At 42.8% G+C, this 15,761-nt stretch overlaps 2 protein-coding genes and 1 long non-coding RNA gene across 14 annotated transcripts in view; 1 reads left to right on the top strand and 2 right to left on the bottom strand.

Annotated features, from left to right (window-relative positions):
- Positions 1-529, bottom strand: part of MAP3K20 (mitogen-activated protein kinase kinase kinase 20) — an 87,937-nt gene extending 87,408 nt beyond the window's left edge. Inside the window, exon 1 of one of the 2 annotated variants that reach the window (XM_065841548.2) lies at positions 364-529. The gene's annotated coding sequence lies outside the window, so the exon portion shown is untranslated. The remainder of the gene's footprint in view (positions 1-363) is intronic. The other variant, XM_065841549.1, reaches the window with a different exon arrangement.
- A 3,240-nt stretch (positions 530-3,769) lies between these two features.
- LOC136103229 (uncharacterized) lies at positions 3,770-15,110 on the top strand. Its single transcript, XR_011740001.1, has 5 exons — positions 3,770-3,865; positions 5,062-5,151; positions 9,799-10,083; positions 12,623-12,762; positions 12,978-15,110. It is a non-coding gene; the product is annotated as an uncharacterized lncRNA (long non-coding RNA).
- The window catches only part of RAPGEF4 (Rap guanine nucleotide exchange factor 4), a 145,128-nt gene continuing 139,833 nt past the window's right edge, over positions 10,467-15,761 (bottom strand). For 10 of the 11 annotated variants that reach the window (XM_071811086.1, XM_071811084.1, XM_071811087.1 and 7 more), the window contains 2 exons: positions 13,210-13,264; positions 10,467-11,733 (listed from right to left, as the gene is read on the bottom strand). In XM_071811086.1, the coding sequence (XP_071667187.1) occupies positions 11,606-11,733; positions 13,210-13,264 (183 nt within the window). In that variant the 3' untranslated portion in view covers positions 10,467-11,605. The remainder of the gene's footprint in view (positions 11,734-13,209; positions 13,265-15,761) is intronic. The other variant, XM_071811085.1, reaches the window with a different exon arrangement.

The raw sequence follows: 15,761 nt of genomic DNA, 5'->3' as shown, positions 1-15,761 counted from the left end.
CCCCTGGGCCGACACGGCCGTGCGCTGCCCGGCGAGGCGCGACTCATCTGCCGGCCCCGAGCGCCGCCCGCGGGACCCCCGCTGCCGCCCGCGGGGGTTCGACCGGCGGCGCGGCACCGGCCGGCGGCTGCTCCCCGCGGCGACGCAAGGTCAGGCCGTGCGGCGGGACGGCCGAGCGCCTCCCCTCAAGGACTTTCAAAGTTCCTCCAGCGGGTGGGAAACGTCAAACCCGGCGGGGACACCCACGGCCCGGCCGCGCTCTCCGGCCACCCCCCTCCGCCCAGCGAAACACGCACCGGCCGCGCCACCGCCCCCAGCGCTGCCCCCTGCCCGGGCGTGGCGGGGGCGCCTCGCCCTCCTCACCTTCCCCGAGGGACTCCGGGCTGGCGGGAGCCGAGCGGCACGGATCCCGGCGCCGCCGAGGGAGGCTGGAACCGGTGCGTCCGCGTCTCCCGCTCCGTCCCCTGCGCTTCCGGTTGGTGCCGGGGAGCCGGAGTCGCCGCCGCCCCCGCGCCGCCTCGCAGCGGCGCCACCCCGCGCTCTGCGCCGGGCCCGCGGGGGAGGCGAGGCCGCCGCCTCCGGGGAGCGGGCGGCGCGGCCGCCCTGCCGAGAGGGGGCGAAGTGTCGGGCCGCGCGGGCGGCGTGCTGGGCGGCGAGGCGAGGCGTGGGGCCCGAGGCCTGAGGCAGGCGGCTGCCCGCGGTTACCGCGCTGAGCTCGGGAGAGTTTCGTGGACCGAGCAGGGCCCGTCCGCTGGGCTGGCTTGGGTTCGCCAGCGCGGCCATGGCGCTGCAGGTTGCAGGGAGCCCTGGCCCCGTGCTGCGCAGCCATGGTCGCAACTTTGGAAGCACAAGTGCCTTCTTTCCAGAGTTGCAGCTTCAGTGACAGGCAACACAGCTAGATTTATCTGAAATTATTACCAAAATGATCAGGTGATAGTAGTTTTCGAAAATGTGTTCCATTATTCCTGTGCCACCAGAGCTGGAATGCTTTTACCACAAGCAGCAGCATCTTTAAAGTGCTGAGTGTCACCTGGGATTGCTGAGCTGCTGTGGGCTGGTGAGAGGGGCTGGAGATCCCCAGGAGCAGGAAGGAGCAAGGTTGTGCCGCCATGGCCAGTCCTCCTATTAGGAATGTGGAAGAAGAGGGGGACTTGACTGGAAGTGCAACTCCCCCCATCCCTTGTCCATATTCCCCGGCTGCCTGCAGGGTGATCATCTCAGGTCAGGAAGAAAACAGACAACCCACCACCCTATGCACCCACAGAGACCCTTGCTTATCCAAACATTTTAATGGCATTGAGGTACTGTGCTGCTGCAGAAAACTTTTTGCAGATTGAAAATAAGCTGTCAAAGGAAGTGACTCAAAAGACTTGGGGGTAAACAATTTTTCTGCTGAGGCAAACATATCACGTGGCTGTGACAGTACGTTTTTCGTATCGGTATCGTGCAAGATTCAATGCCCATCACCGCTGTGCTGCACTCCCCAGCGCATCTGCTGGTGTCTGTGTACTATGGGTTTGCATTCACTGGAGAACCTTGCTCTTGCTCTCTCTCATGTTTAACTATTGTTATATGTATGTGTGGATCTGCCTTATAAAAATCAGCTGTGTAGCACAATGAATCACAAAGATGTGTGCAACATCACACTGAATCATGTACGTTAATTGTACATCACAAAGATGTATGGTATCGAGGTGAATCATGGAAGAACAGCATTACTGATGAATCAAATACAATTGTTTCATGAACATCAGAGGCTTTTCCCCAAGGTGTGCTACTGGCATGAGGGAGTTAAAATAGTGGAGCACAAGTATACATTCCTGGGCATAAAATAAGACATATTATTTCACTGAGCCATAATAACTAACCGGAGTAAAGTTCAGCAAGATCTTAAGCACTCCATGCGATAAGTACACAAACATGGTAAGAAATTCAAAAGCAGGTGCTGGTGACCCCCTTCCACCCACCTGGCAGGTTCAGTGTTGCTGGGACAAGCCATGAAGGAGGTCAGCAGACTCTGGCTTACCCTGGATACTGCGCTTTCCTGCACTTTATGTCTGATCTGAGAGTTCTTGTGCTTTGTTATTAACTGATCTGCTGGTGAGCCAGGAGAAGACTCCAGACAAAGTCAATCAAAGGCACCACATTTTAAAAGAAAGCACAACTGTCAAATGCAAATCACATGAAACTCAGGCTCTGGAAGAGGAGAGGTGCTACGCACTTATATGCTGTGACTAAGATGTTTATCCTTCCTGTCTGAGGCAATTGTCAATTAGTCAAATGATTTTAAAATCTGTTTAAATGTTAAATCAGAGGTCTCTTGCCTAGGGCACGTTGTCCAGGCATTTTGTCCAGGGCTGTGTATCTGCAAAGCTGGCATTTCTCATGTCTGACTTTAGGCCCCAGTTGCAGAAAGAGATAAACTATTCCGGTAGCGTATGAGAAATGTGGGGGTGGTTAATATTTCCTACTCCAGGAGTAGGAGTGCAGAGTCTGCATCAGCCACTGCATTAACATGCCACTGTTTAAAACACATAATTGCACTTGCTTTATTAGAGGACATGAGAGCAAAAGCAAAGCAGCCTGTGTGAGGACTGTCCAACCCCAGCGGTACACTACTGTGAAGTGGGAATTGTTACAACAAGGTTTTAGGTGTGCATTTGGGGGCTTGTATTCCTTTGGCCCTCTGACTAGTGAGTCTTGAGAACTAAAAAATTAGCTAGAAAAGATGAGAAACTGGAGTAATTGGAGTTTCTTGGGTGGCCATAATACCATACAAAACAATAAGCCAACACAAGGCAATATGGCTTCCTCTGTCTTTTTGGGGCAGCAAGTTCAAACTGAGAAACTCTAAGTTAGTTCTGGAAAACTCCAGCCTAATCTTAGGCTTCTTCAATTTATATGGAGCAGGCAGAAAAATAAAATATTTAAAAGCTAACAAAAGATATTGTAAAGCCACACCAATTGGCAAAGGATAAAGACAGCTCTTGAAACTTTGAACTCAATTTTAATGTTGCAAGGATTCATATGAATTGTCTCTTTATATCTCATTGCCACACTGGGTCTGGAATGACGTCTCGCCGCCTTTCAACATGGAAAATATAGTTTCATGTGTACATCCAGGTGATTTAAATCATCCTGCCTGGCAAAGGCAGCAGTCACACCCCTCCCTGCCCGGCCAGCCCCATTCCTGCCGCTGCGCTGCCAGCGCGGCTTCTGCACGGCTGCACAGGGAGCTGCGCTGCGGCAGCCTCGCTCCTGGGGCAAAACGCCGTCAGTGTTCACCCAGATCTGACTGCAGGTCCTCAGGCAATTGCACAAAGACCCGTGCCAGCGCAAAGGCAGGAGAGGAGCAAGGGCTGATAGGAGCAGCTGAGACTGGGTAGTCTGGAAGTGCTTTGTTAGTGGTAATGATGCTTTACGCCAGCTTAAACTGTACATGAAACTCTAGACGCAGTTAATTTGGAGGTGGACACCTGCTCCGTATTTTTCAATTCTCCCTCAAGACTGGCTCAGAGTTCAGCTCAGGCTTAGTACTGAGGTTTCTTTGAAGCACTTCTGCTTCTCTGGCTGCTATGGCTTGTCTCCATTTCTAGCTTTAAAAATTGGCCTGGAAACACAGTGGGGATCATGCCTGGGATACACTAGGATGGAAGGTTGTACATACGTTGACATAGAAGACATAGCAGTAATGTATGTCTAGTTTAAGCAACAGTAGCAGTAGCAGTAACAATATGGTAGAATTAATTTTATGCCATTTGTGCCATCAGGTTTATGACGTGGAAGAGGTGGACGGGTGGCTCACCTGAAAACCCTCTCTGCATCATTACTTTTGCTTGTGCTGTCCAGAGTGAAATTCATGCAGGTATGTCCAGATATGCTGCAATCACACACCTCTGTGGTTACACCCCAAAACATAACTAGCAGGGTTGGTTTCATGACTAAAAGAGAATTTGCGTGGTACAACTAGCTGAAATAAGCTGCATTTAGTCTTTCTGAGAGATGTCAAGTGGATAATCTAAGGAATTGCCTTTGGATTTGGCTCAGAGGCAGCCCTGCCCCTCCTGCAGTAAGTGACGTGGTGAGTGTGCACCCACAAACACGCCCTGGTGCTGCCTGCGGCCCCACGCCCACACAGCCCCGCTGTGCTACCTGTCTGCTTCAGCAGCCTGTGCTTTGCTGTGGGTAATGGCTAATTCTTGCCTTTCATAGGGGATGAAGAAAGAGTCCGTACTAACCGTTATACACCTCTTAGAGCCACACAACTGCTATTTTTTTCTGCTCTTGTTTTCTCATGCATTTTTTGTATTAGAGAGAAAAATAAGGAATTTGTGAAACTGCCTATATTATATATTTAACACAAAATTATAAATGTATATTATAATAAAATATCAATTATTAATTAAATATACAATTATTAAGCACAGAATTATTAAATGCATACTAGAATGATAAAATACAGGCATTCATGTGGCAGAGAAGCCTTGCGTGCGATGCACATATTACATGTGGATCAAATACCTGCTTTGTGCATAATGGTTTTCAGAACTGGCAGGCTACAGCTTGTACACTATTTGTCTTTTGATCAGGCATGTGTGCTGTATGAAAGCACATATAACTTCTACAAAAATGTCAATATAATTAACAATGAGATAGCAATGAGATGGCAAAATATTAACAAGAAATACATTTGTTGATTGTTTTACAAGAATGGTTTTCTTATCTTTTGCCAGCACCACAATTTTTAGCTGATCATTATACTCAGCTGTAATCCACTTACTAGTACTCTGCTCAGTTACCATTTCATTGCATACTTTTAATTATATATATAGCTCATACTCCTTCTTGTATTAAATTTTGTGGTCCAATAGATTCCATTTGGTGTTCTAATTTTGGCACAGTTTTTCTCTAAAATGTAATATGGCTTCACACTGTTTTCTTTGTTTTAAAGCTGTATTGAATTAACTGTTGCCGTGCCCATTTGTGATTTCTAATCTGCACTACTACGAGCTCTGCTGAAGCAATGGACCTGTCATTTCCTTCGTAATTCTTTTCTAATAGGTTGCTCAGTCGTAGGGAGCAGTCACAATTCCACTGCTGAGGACCACCAAGGGAAGATGACAACACAGAATATTCAACAGCTGTATTAAAGTATCATATGCTTTTTTCTTTATTAAAACTAATTATATCTAACTATTTAGCAAATTTACTTGTCTTTGAAAGTAAAGGCAACCACTGGAATAATGAAAACTTTGGCCACCCTTGACAGGGTGTCGCTTTGAACTAAGAAGAAAATATTAGCTCCTTTTAACGTAGTATCAGTAGCTTACATTTTTTTGTAGCTTGTTAAATCCAGAGTACATTAATTAGAAACAAATCTGTCTATTGAAGATCCTGTCTTTTTCTCTTTGGATTTAGAGATGAAATAAGACTAGGAAATGTCCATAATGTTAGACTGCCTCAGAAAAGCCCTTAATCTAGATAAATCTGTTTAGCCATATCATCTCAGTCCCTTTGCCTGTGTTTCTGAAAAAAGGTGGTCAACCCCCCCAAACACAAGCACACTATTAACAACAGCTAGTTGTGACAGGAAGGGAAAAAAAAAAATCAGTGCAAACCTCTAACTAGTTTCTGGCAACAGCGCTAACTGGTCAGGAGCATCACAAAGGAGTTTCATGCCAGACAACCGGAACAGGAGAAACATTAGGGCAGGAATTACAAATGGAAGGAAACGTGAGATTTCAAACAGACACCAGGCAGCAACCCGCCAGTGCCGCAGCCCTCAAGGGTCAGTCCTGCAGAGAATGAGGACATCTAAAGAAAACCCAAGGCAACACTGGCTCTCTGTTGTCTGAGAACGTCCACAATGCCGCCAACGGTACTCCTGCGCAGAAATAATGTACACCTGTGAAAAACCACAAAGAGTCGGCAAATACAGCTCGCGGATTCGCTCGCTGGCTTGGACAGCATCTGAAGAAAGAACTATTTAAAAACACAAGAGGTGGTGTTATAATGAGGAAACCATGGAGAGCAGAAAGCTTATGATTATTGACAGAAGTTGATTAAGAAGTGGATTATTGTCTGTTAGGATGTTGGAGTATCTACTGTCACCTCTATCCTACATATCTTTATGTAAATTTCCTTTAATCGAGGTATTCATTTACAATCATTATTTTAATTGGTAATGTGCTTTATTTACATTTGAAAGCAAAAAGAGGAAAAAAAATTAAACATGACTAGCTGACCCCTGCCATGTGACAAAGGCTTTGCTTTTTGTCACTCTGACCCAAATGGATTAGGGCCAGGAAATAAAGGTCAGTCTCTTACCAGCACCCTTGTGTATCACGTTTTTATTACATGGAGTTTCCAAGAAAAATATTCCAATTTGTGTCAGTAATTATGCATTCATTCTGCATTTTCATGTAGTTTTCTGAGTTTAGTTTGAATTAGAAATTACCTTTGAGTGCCAAACCTATTAAAAATGAACCCTTCATGAAATGTCCTTCAGCAGTTGAATGTAAATGGTAGATTTTGTAGCTATACATGCTTTTTTCTTGCCCTTTTAACTATAAGAATCTTCCATCTTAAAATAGTCCCACCATCGCTTGAGTCATAAACCGCCAAGACCATGGTTGGATTACATTATTTTATGATTTTACAAGTTATTTCCTTGCTTAGGTGCTGTATGAGAGCTATGTTTTATTGCTAAAGCAGTGCACAGGGCAGATGAAGAAAGAGCCCGTCTTACACGTTATCTGATGCCGTGTAGGTAAATGCATGGAGAATGTTCCCCAGGTGCTCCCGCGGCACGCTGACCACTGCCATTCACTGCGCTGAGAGGCTGGAGATGGGGTTTAACCCCCAGCCGTGGCAGGGAGCTCCCTGAGCTGTGGGAGCAGGTTTGGGGCGGCGGTGCCCATTCCTGAGATGGAGGGGTGAGGGGCCAGCTGTGCCGTCCCCCCTGCCGAGGGCCAGCCACCCCGCGGCACTGCCATGGGGTCACGTCCCAGGGTGGTGGGGGTTCCCTGGGCACGGCTATGGCCCTGGAGGCAGAGCTCTGCTGGCTGTTTGTGCTCCAGGTGGAGACAAGCTATGGTAAAAGTTTCTGGTTTAGTAATTTTAATGATAACTTTTTAATCTGGTCATTATTTTCTGTGATTGCTAATACCTTGACCTCTGGTGACAGCTGCTGCTTGTGCCTGCTAAACTTTAATGCGGGCCGCAGTAAAGAACATTATGATTATTTGAAAAGGCAGGGTGTAATGCATTTCAGATTAACAGGGAAAGAAAAGCTATTCAAGTTAGAGGTTCACTTTGCCATATCACTCTCTATGCTGCTTTCCTTATTATCAGTACAAAAAAATGAAATGAGAATAGCACATCTTTTAATTTTCTTCCACTATTACCTCTTGATTTGCATTCAGGGCTCCCAGAAGAAATACTGCTGAATTCAGAGTAGTCTATTTAAGCTGCGTGGTGTTTAAAAATTGCAGGAAGAGGTTAAGGTACTGTATATTATGCAGTTGACCTTACTAAGAAGCTATGTTAACAATTTAGACTTATAATTTTCTGCCGTTACTTTTTGTTAACTTTTTTTTAAAGGAAAATTCATTATCTCCTTTGGTACCCCTGCAGGTTAAACCTTTTGATTTCTCTCTAACTTATTTCGTAAGATTTCTAAATTATATTTAAACTTTTTGTACTTAAAAGTTTGTTTTTCCAGTGTCTCCTTGAAAAGAGAGATATTTTTGTCTCTGTTGCTCTCTTTGTGCTTGGTCTGCAGAGGCCATGTGCCTTCACAGCATTTTCCTTAGGAGAAAATCCCAAACTCTCCATCTGCAGAGTCCTGCAAGTACATTTGAACTCTTCTATTTGGCACTATCATGTCTTCGTGGCTCATCAGGTTTGAAGATGATGTCCAGGGAAAATATTTTGGATCCTGCCTTTACCAAACAGTAGCAGCCTCCTGGTAAACTGGATTCAGCCTCCCTGGGTTTAACCTTTGTTCCCTGGCTCTGTGTAGCAATGGCCAGCACCGGGCCTGCTTATTAACAAAACAGCACATCCTAACACAGCAACAATAGCAAAATGCCCCAGGGGAGAGGAGAGCTGCACCCTGTGACCCTTCAGGCTCTGGAGCCCTAAATAGAGGTGTTTGTGCTCTCTGCTGCTGCTTGAGCAAAAAACCATGTCAGCAGTAGAATCCCATAATGTAGAACATTTTCCAAAATGCCCAAGGTGTCACCCTCCCAGCTCTGTGATCCCCGGCAGCGCATGTTTATCGTGGACGCTGCCTCCCAGTCACCTCTCATCTAAAAGCTACAGCTGTGACTCCGCCAGTAAATAAAACAGGGACAGGGGCTCTGGGGCCTGAGGCCGAGTGGCATGGACTGGCCGTATATGCATTGTATGACCTGTGACCCTCAGGCATGATTGTTATTTTGAGCAGGTTTCTATTTTTTCAGTCTGCAGTGCTGAAATAAGGAGGGGGCTGTGCTGCAGCAGCCCCGAGAGTCAGCAGGTACGGGGTGTCTCTCCGCCAAAGCAGGACCGAGTTGTGACTTGCAGCTGCAAGCACAGGGCGAGACAGTATGGGCGTTTTCACATTTCAGTGTTTCCTCAGTTGCTATTCATTCTTCACGCTATTGCAACAGTTGCTTAGACTTCATACAGCGAGAGCAAGATATTGACAGCTGCCTTGCTGTTGTAAAGCCAACACAGAGAGTGAGAGAAGCCCAGTATGGATCCCAGAGACAGAAGGCAGTTTTTTATTCTTTAATCTCTAGGTATGTAGACAGTGATCGGCACCATAGCAACTATCTGAGCCACTTGAATGAGTTAGATACAGAGATAGCAACACTTGTTATTTGTACAGCACCCTTTATTGGAAAATTTTAAAATGCCAGATACCAGTTTAATTGAGTAGGTAAGCTGCATTCATTTGTTGATATGGAGATGCCATAAAACCTCTGTTTGTATTACTGGGATATATCTACACGACAGAGATTGTTTGGCAACAAATAAGTAAAACAGTTAGAGGTTCTAAGGAATAAAAGGATAAAAACATACTAAACGGGTTAAGAATTGGTTCATGTGCAGAGCCAAGCTGAAAGCTGGCAGATTTGTAAGCCAGTTAACACAGAAATAAATGAAAGTCCAAACAACAGGAACAAATCTGGAACAAATAAAATAATGAACTCAAAAATTTTATAAATTGATTGTAAAGACAAAAACATCTTCTGAATTAATTGTGTCCCTGTAGTTTATTCTACTACATACTTTGCTTCTGGGAAGATTCTGTATCTGAAAAAGCTGCATGAAGTATATTCATAGAGCAGTATAAATGGAAATAAGAAATATTTCTCACTTGAAATAATAAGACACAAATTTGTCTCTATGTTATTAGCTGGTTTCCCTCTGAATCATCTTGAACGTCTAGTCAGACAGCAAAGTTAAAATACATTATTTCATCATGCTGCGGAATATTTCTTAACTGTGTAGTTCTTTCCTTTGCAGAATGCAGGTACTGAGCAGATAGTGGTTCTGTGTGTCAGCATTTCCCTGATGACTCTCAGCTTTTGCAGAATTTATGTTTTGACTAAAAGGATGTAATTATTTTTATAGATAGAAAAATAAAATCTTTACATGTGTACTGACTCCACACAGTCCTGATCAACACCAGATACTCTGTATCTGAGGCGAAATGGAGACTATATCAATGAGGTCATCTCTGAAGCTTAATGATGAGATAATAGTTGCAACTCTAATTTCAGGCTTAATCAATTTTATGTCATCCAGCTTTGCAGAGCAGAGCCAGTGTGAACGCAACAGGAAAGACTTTTGCCATTTGAACCTCACCATTGCCTTGGCGCACGCTTGGCCACCATCGTCGCCGGCCCAGCAGCAGCACAGCTTTCCCGGGCAGCACTCGGGCTGGCACAAATGAGCTCGGAGGGAAAGGGTCCCCACCAGATCCCTTCCACCGGCACGGCCGCAGCACCTGACACATCTCCCTGGGGCAACTGAAGCCTCTGGAGCACCACATGAACCCACAGCTGAACCTGAGCTAAAATCCTGTCCAAGGTAACCTGTAGTGTTCACGTTAATGACCAAGCAGGGCAAATTAGTCAGATAGCTAAAATGAAGAATGCATCCCTTATTCATTTAAACCTTTCCAATTTAATTGCTTTCTGTCTTTCCATGGGAGGGTGGGTAGCCTGCTCGGAATCTCTAAAGAAACCAGCCAAAAACCTCCGGCGTTACATCGCTGCGAGACTGCCATCCCCTGCGGCAGGGAGGGACCTGGCTGCCTTTACGTTGGTCACCCACATCATGGTGCCTATGGGCTGACTGCAGTTTCGAGGCTCAGCAAATGACAAACAAAGTTTGCTGTATCAGCCAATTAATAGCATCATTATTTATGCAGGAATGAAGCTGGAAGTGCAAATAAGGCCAGCGACTAAACCTTTCCAGCAATTACATTTAATAAGGTACTGTGTGTTATTTACAGAAAACATACATCACACAATTCCTACACATAAAATGCACACAAAGTATGAAGACAAAAGCTGCACTCCCATAACATGCTAAACAAAATAAATAAACCAGAATTATTTTGGCACAATAGCTATTCCATAAATAAATATTCTAGAACATAATGAATTAACATTTATTTACAGTCTATTGAAAGTGCAAAACAATTGGCTAAAAAGTATTTGTAAATGCTTAAGACCAGAAAGTATGTGTTAACCAGCCACAATTAATTATAGCTGAAGTTAAAGGTTTTAATGTCCAGGAAATTATTCTCTTGAAATCTGTTTTGTGCATATTGTGCTCTTAATGAACCAGTCCTTTGCTACCTTTATGCTATTGATTTCAACAACCTTACTAGTGTAATGGAATTTTGTAAAAACCTGATTGGTAGTTTAAAAAAAGAAGTAAAATGTAAACACAGATTAAATATTTATCATTCAAAATATTTTCAGTCCTGTCAGCTTTCTGAAATAGCCACACTGCTTGCAGTAGTAGGCAGTGCAATTAGGATTAGATTTTTTTTTTTTGTATCTGTTGTATTTCAAATGGAAATATTTGTAAGTCTTCTCTGCATGGAACTATACCTTGGACTGCTCTTGAACCCACATTCTTTCACCAGATGCTTACATACATCTTCTACTGAGGTCAACAGTGGCTGGGCAAGCTAAACAGATGATCAGTTTTACTCCTGACCTGGAGAATAAATCACAAAATGCAGATTTTTAATTTGGGAGAAAAACACCACCTCCCTTAGAATCGTTAGAAGCTTTCTGTGCATTTTTTCACTAACTATTCTATTTTATCTTTTGCCTTTTTTTATCCATACGAGAAATCATTCACTACACTTAAAGATGAATTAACAGTTCACAACATGGCTACCCATACAGCTACAGTGCAAAAATTCTTCCTCAGCCAGAGATCTCTGACAGGCTGGTACATTGTGCGTTGCCCAAGACCTTAGAATAGGTTTTTGCTTATTTTTGTAGTGGCAGTGCGGTAGCAGAGAAAGTGAAGTACTTAACAAGTGACCTTGACAGGATAAAAGACCATTTCTCATCATTGCTTCAAATGTTTATGCTCGACGCGGTTCTAGTCGGTGAGACATCTGTGATAAAGTTCTCTGGTTGTCAATCACATTTAATTGCCGCACATAGCTCCGAACATCCTGATGGTTCTTATTAGTTAGGGCTGCGTCGGGATCTGGTGAAAGAGAAATGATGTAGGATTGATACACTTAAACGAACAAATCCCTCAACAGAATGTGTGACTCTTTACAAGCTGTCACAGGAAACACCAGATCCTGGTGAGTTAAAAAGAAAAATATTTAGAAATCACTCTCTTTGAAACCTTTCCTCCGTATCTGATAGTCTTTCTGGTTACTGCCCCCACAAATTAACTTTTTCTCTCAGATATCCTTGGCTACATTTACTTAAATTGATGGTCCTTGGTCACAGTTTTATACATTGCCTTACCAGTCAATAACTATAAATTATGTAGCTAACTAGTCTGATTTAAAGCTGCCTGTCTGCTTTTGAACCAGCAGCTTTCACACAGATTCAAAACTATAGAATTGATTTATGCTTCCTTTCACAAAATATTCCCATTTCTTGCTCTGTTAAATATTTGTAACACTATAGTGCTCAGTGGCCTGCCCCATTCAAGCCTCAAAATTTACTACCTGTTTACATTACTTAACATAACTGCATTATACCTACTCCAAAACCAATTATGAAATACAATTGAGTTAAAATCTGAGCATCTTCAGCCTCACAGTGAACAACTTACATTTTAATGAAATACGTGTTAGGTAACTTGAACTTCTCTGAGAAAGATACTGAAGCATACGGTACATCTATATGCTGATGTTTTATTATGTATAGTGAAAATCCACTTCCATTTCTAAATATGTGGAGGTCTCACTAGTGCTTAATACATTAAAAGTAAAAGATACATAGCCAGAAAAACCTTGATGGTGATGGGGGGAAAAACTCCATTCGCTTGATCTTCTAGAGTTAAACTTTGACTCAAATGGAAAGCAAACATTTGTATAAAAATGTATTGTTTTATGTTATTTATTCTGTTATTTGAGAAAGAGGAAGGCTGCTGTGAGGCAAACTGAATGAACCTCTGAAGAAATGCCAGTGTGACTGGGACTGACAGCATGCCTGGATGAGACCCACACAGCCAGCCTGTTGGACCATACAGCCCTGTCATCTTACATGGCCTCAGGTACAGTCTGGTAATTGTACTGACAAACAGGTTTTAAGTTAATCACCTTACGCAGTTATGTCATTTATAAATGTCATGTTTCCAGCTTGGTTTCCTATAAAAACAGGGTTTATCCAAGCAAGTATCTTGCGTGTCTCTGTGTGCTGCTGTCTGCTAGCCTTGTTTCAACCCCTTCTGAACCCTGTGGCTAATTTCAACCAATTCTAATTTGGCAGATGCGTGGAGACCTCACAGATATTTATCCCCTTCACATGCTTGGAAAAGAGATGGAAAAGGGGCTTATTAGAGCTTCCTGAAGGGTATTTTACCCTGTGAAACACCAGAGGATCCAAACATGGAAGAATCACTGGAAACCAGGCTTTTGAATTCTAGTACACACAGAATTAGTTGTAATTACTGTAGCTACTGATAATAATGCTGACTGTGCAGATGTTATAATACACTTACTGAAAGACTGGCTTCGGCAGAATTTCACCGTCCTGACAGTGTTGGCAATCATGCGCTGGAAAGAAAAGATGGGATGCAATCAGAGAACAAGCACTGTATTTCATCATCATTTAAACGAAGCACCTAACTGTGCCTGAGTGTGAAGACATATGCCAATAAAAGCAGTCATATGAATGAAAATATAATTTTAATGCTGATACCCTCATATGTAGGGTGTGATTTGCATTTACACAGGCTTCAAATGAGCATGAGTGTAATTTACATGCGCTCAGAGAACCTTTTCCCTTGCTTGGATGCTGTAAAAGGCCTCAACTAAGAATGAAAATCAGCCCTTTTGATGTGCATTTGTTTGGTACCATCTTCCCACATCAAAAAGTAAAAGGAATATCATGTAGAACCTCTTGGAATATGTACATGTTAATTCTAAGACCATCAGTTCCTAACAGCAAGGCCGTTTCTAGAGCATACTCACCCATTAATGAGCTTTCAGCTTTCATATGAGTTTGTATTTAAATGCAGCCCCCTCCCCGGGAAAACGACACTGTAAAATGCGCATCTGAGTGTGCACGTTCAGTGATTCACTCTGGAAGTACGCTCGATCCGCAGGGGAGAAGGCCACCCTTAGAACGGTGGCCCTGTACGCAAGTTTCATCAAACAGACCTGTTAGTGTCAGCTTGCACACTTTTATCTACCCCATCTTGGAAAGTGGCTTCACTTTTGGTGGACAGTTCCAGCAATTCACAAAAAAAGGAGAAGCCACTTCAGTCCCTCTTGGCTGTGCTTGCTCTTCAGTAAATAAGCCACCATTTCACTCACTTAGGTAAGAAAATATTAATCGATACATTTTGTCAAGCATACAAAAATGGGTATGGACTGGTGGTCAGCATTAGAAACAATACTGATATATCATATACCAATTTTTTGTGGATTATACATTGTATAATCAAATGAAATGCAGCTATTTTGAAAATGATCTGAAATATTTTAATTCTAAACCACAAGTACCCAAAAAATCTAGGGAATTTGGATATGTGTCTGATGATACTGTTCCTAAATCATATGTATTTACATGTGGAAAATCAGTAGATTTCAAGTAAGAATAATTTTTATCCTGTTAATTTTCATATCTCTTCCAGCCATTACTACTAGGCAGATTTTCTAATGCACTTACCTTGCAAACATTCTAATTTGTGCTTAGCATTAAGCATGTGAATAAACCCCATTGACTTCAATGGAACCTTTTAAATACCAAAAGATAAGCACCCATTATAATACTGGACTGAGACAGAACAATTATAATACTGGATTGAGACAGAATGTGCTGCATGTTACAGTGTTATGTGATGCTGCTATTTTGATTTAGAGCATTTCAAAAAGTACTCCCCCAAAATAACTATTTCAAGGAGAGACCATAAAGTTGAACTGGATCAGCCAACCTGATAAAGTTTCAAGAGTGTTTAACTTCAAGGGACGCTTTGCTAAGGACACTTCATTTTGATGAAGCTAAGCTAGTGTTGCTTGACGTGCTTTCTAGATGGGTTGTTAATACACATCCTAATTTTTCATATCTGTTCAGGTTTTGAAGCCTCATTCCATAATGATCTTCGGAGCTAGGCTGTATGCTCAGTGTTTGATTAGTTTAGAATTAAGATTCTTAGGTGAAAACTTACATTTATCACAAAAAAATGTGTTCTGTAGAATCATTTTACTCTTTTTTTGATTTATGTGGGGAATTTGTTTTGAAAAAAAGCATAGCATTCAGAATAAGTAGTGTAATGCTGTATTGTACTGAAAGACAAATTATGTGAGTAGTGAAGGTTTTTAAAAGGTTTTCACTGTTTCTGAATTTTTCATTGTATGGGCTTTTCCAGGCAAGGAAAACTGAAGTGGCAATGAACTTGTCTGACTTCTGGTTAAAGGCTGAACTGCCTGGCTTCCTTCGGCTGGCTGGGAGGCTTCATTTTAAGGAGTTCCTATGAGGATAATCTCATTCAATCTGTTCAGAAGTATCCTGGCAATGATGAAACACAAAGGAATGAGGAAGTGGGTGTTAAGGCAGAATAAATGGGAGAGACTGTGGCCAGAAAAAAGCATCACAACCCAATGGGGAGATTCTGGAGCATTGTATATCCTTGAAGAGCTCCTTTCATGTTGCTTTCTTCCACATGCTGTTGTACTGTCTAATATAAACTCAAAAGAGCTCCTCTTTGCAAGGTGCAAATTGAACAGAAAACCAGCATGTGAAACAAGTGAATTTCCCTTCCTGAATCTTGCAGATAAGTTGGATTGTCTTCTTTTGATTCAAAAACACGTACAAAGAAAATGTTCAGCTGGAGGTTTATTTCCCAGCTCCTTACAATTTTTCTTCAAGCAGAGGATTAGCTCTAGTTAATGCCTGCAAAAATTAACCTCTGTTTACTCACTATGCTAAGAAAGACCATTATCAAAAAGACATACGAACCTAAATTTGGATATTTCTGAAATAGAACCAACTGGATAATATAAGAAGCAACCACCACTACCAGCATGCTCTATATGCACAACACCACCC

This window comes from Patagioenas fasciata, chromosome 7, assembly GCF_037038585.1.
Source record: "Patagioenas fasciata isolate bPatFas1 chromosome 7, bPatFas1.hap1, whole genome shotgun sequence".
NCBI lineage: Eukaryota > Metazoa > Chordata > Aves > Columbiformes > Columbidae > Patagioenas > Patagioenas fasciata.
This window is presented reverse-complemented; position numbering and strand designations above follow the sequence as displayed.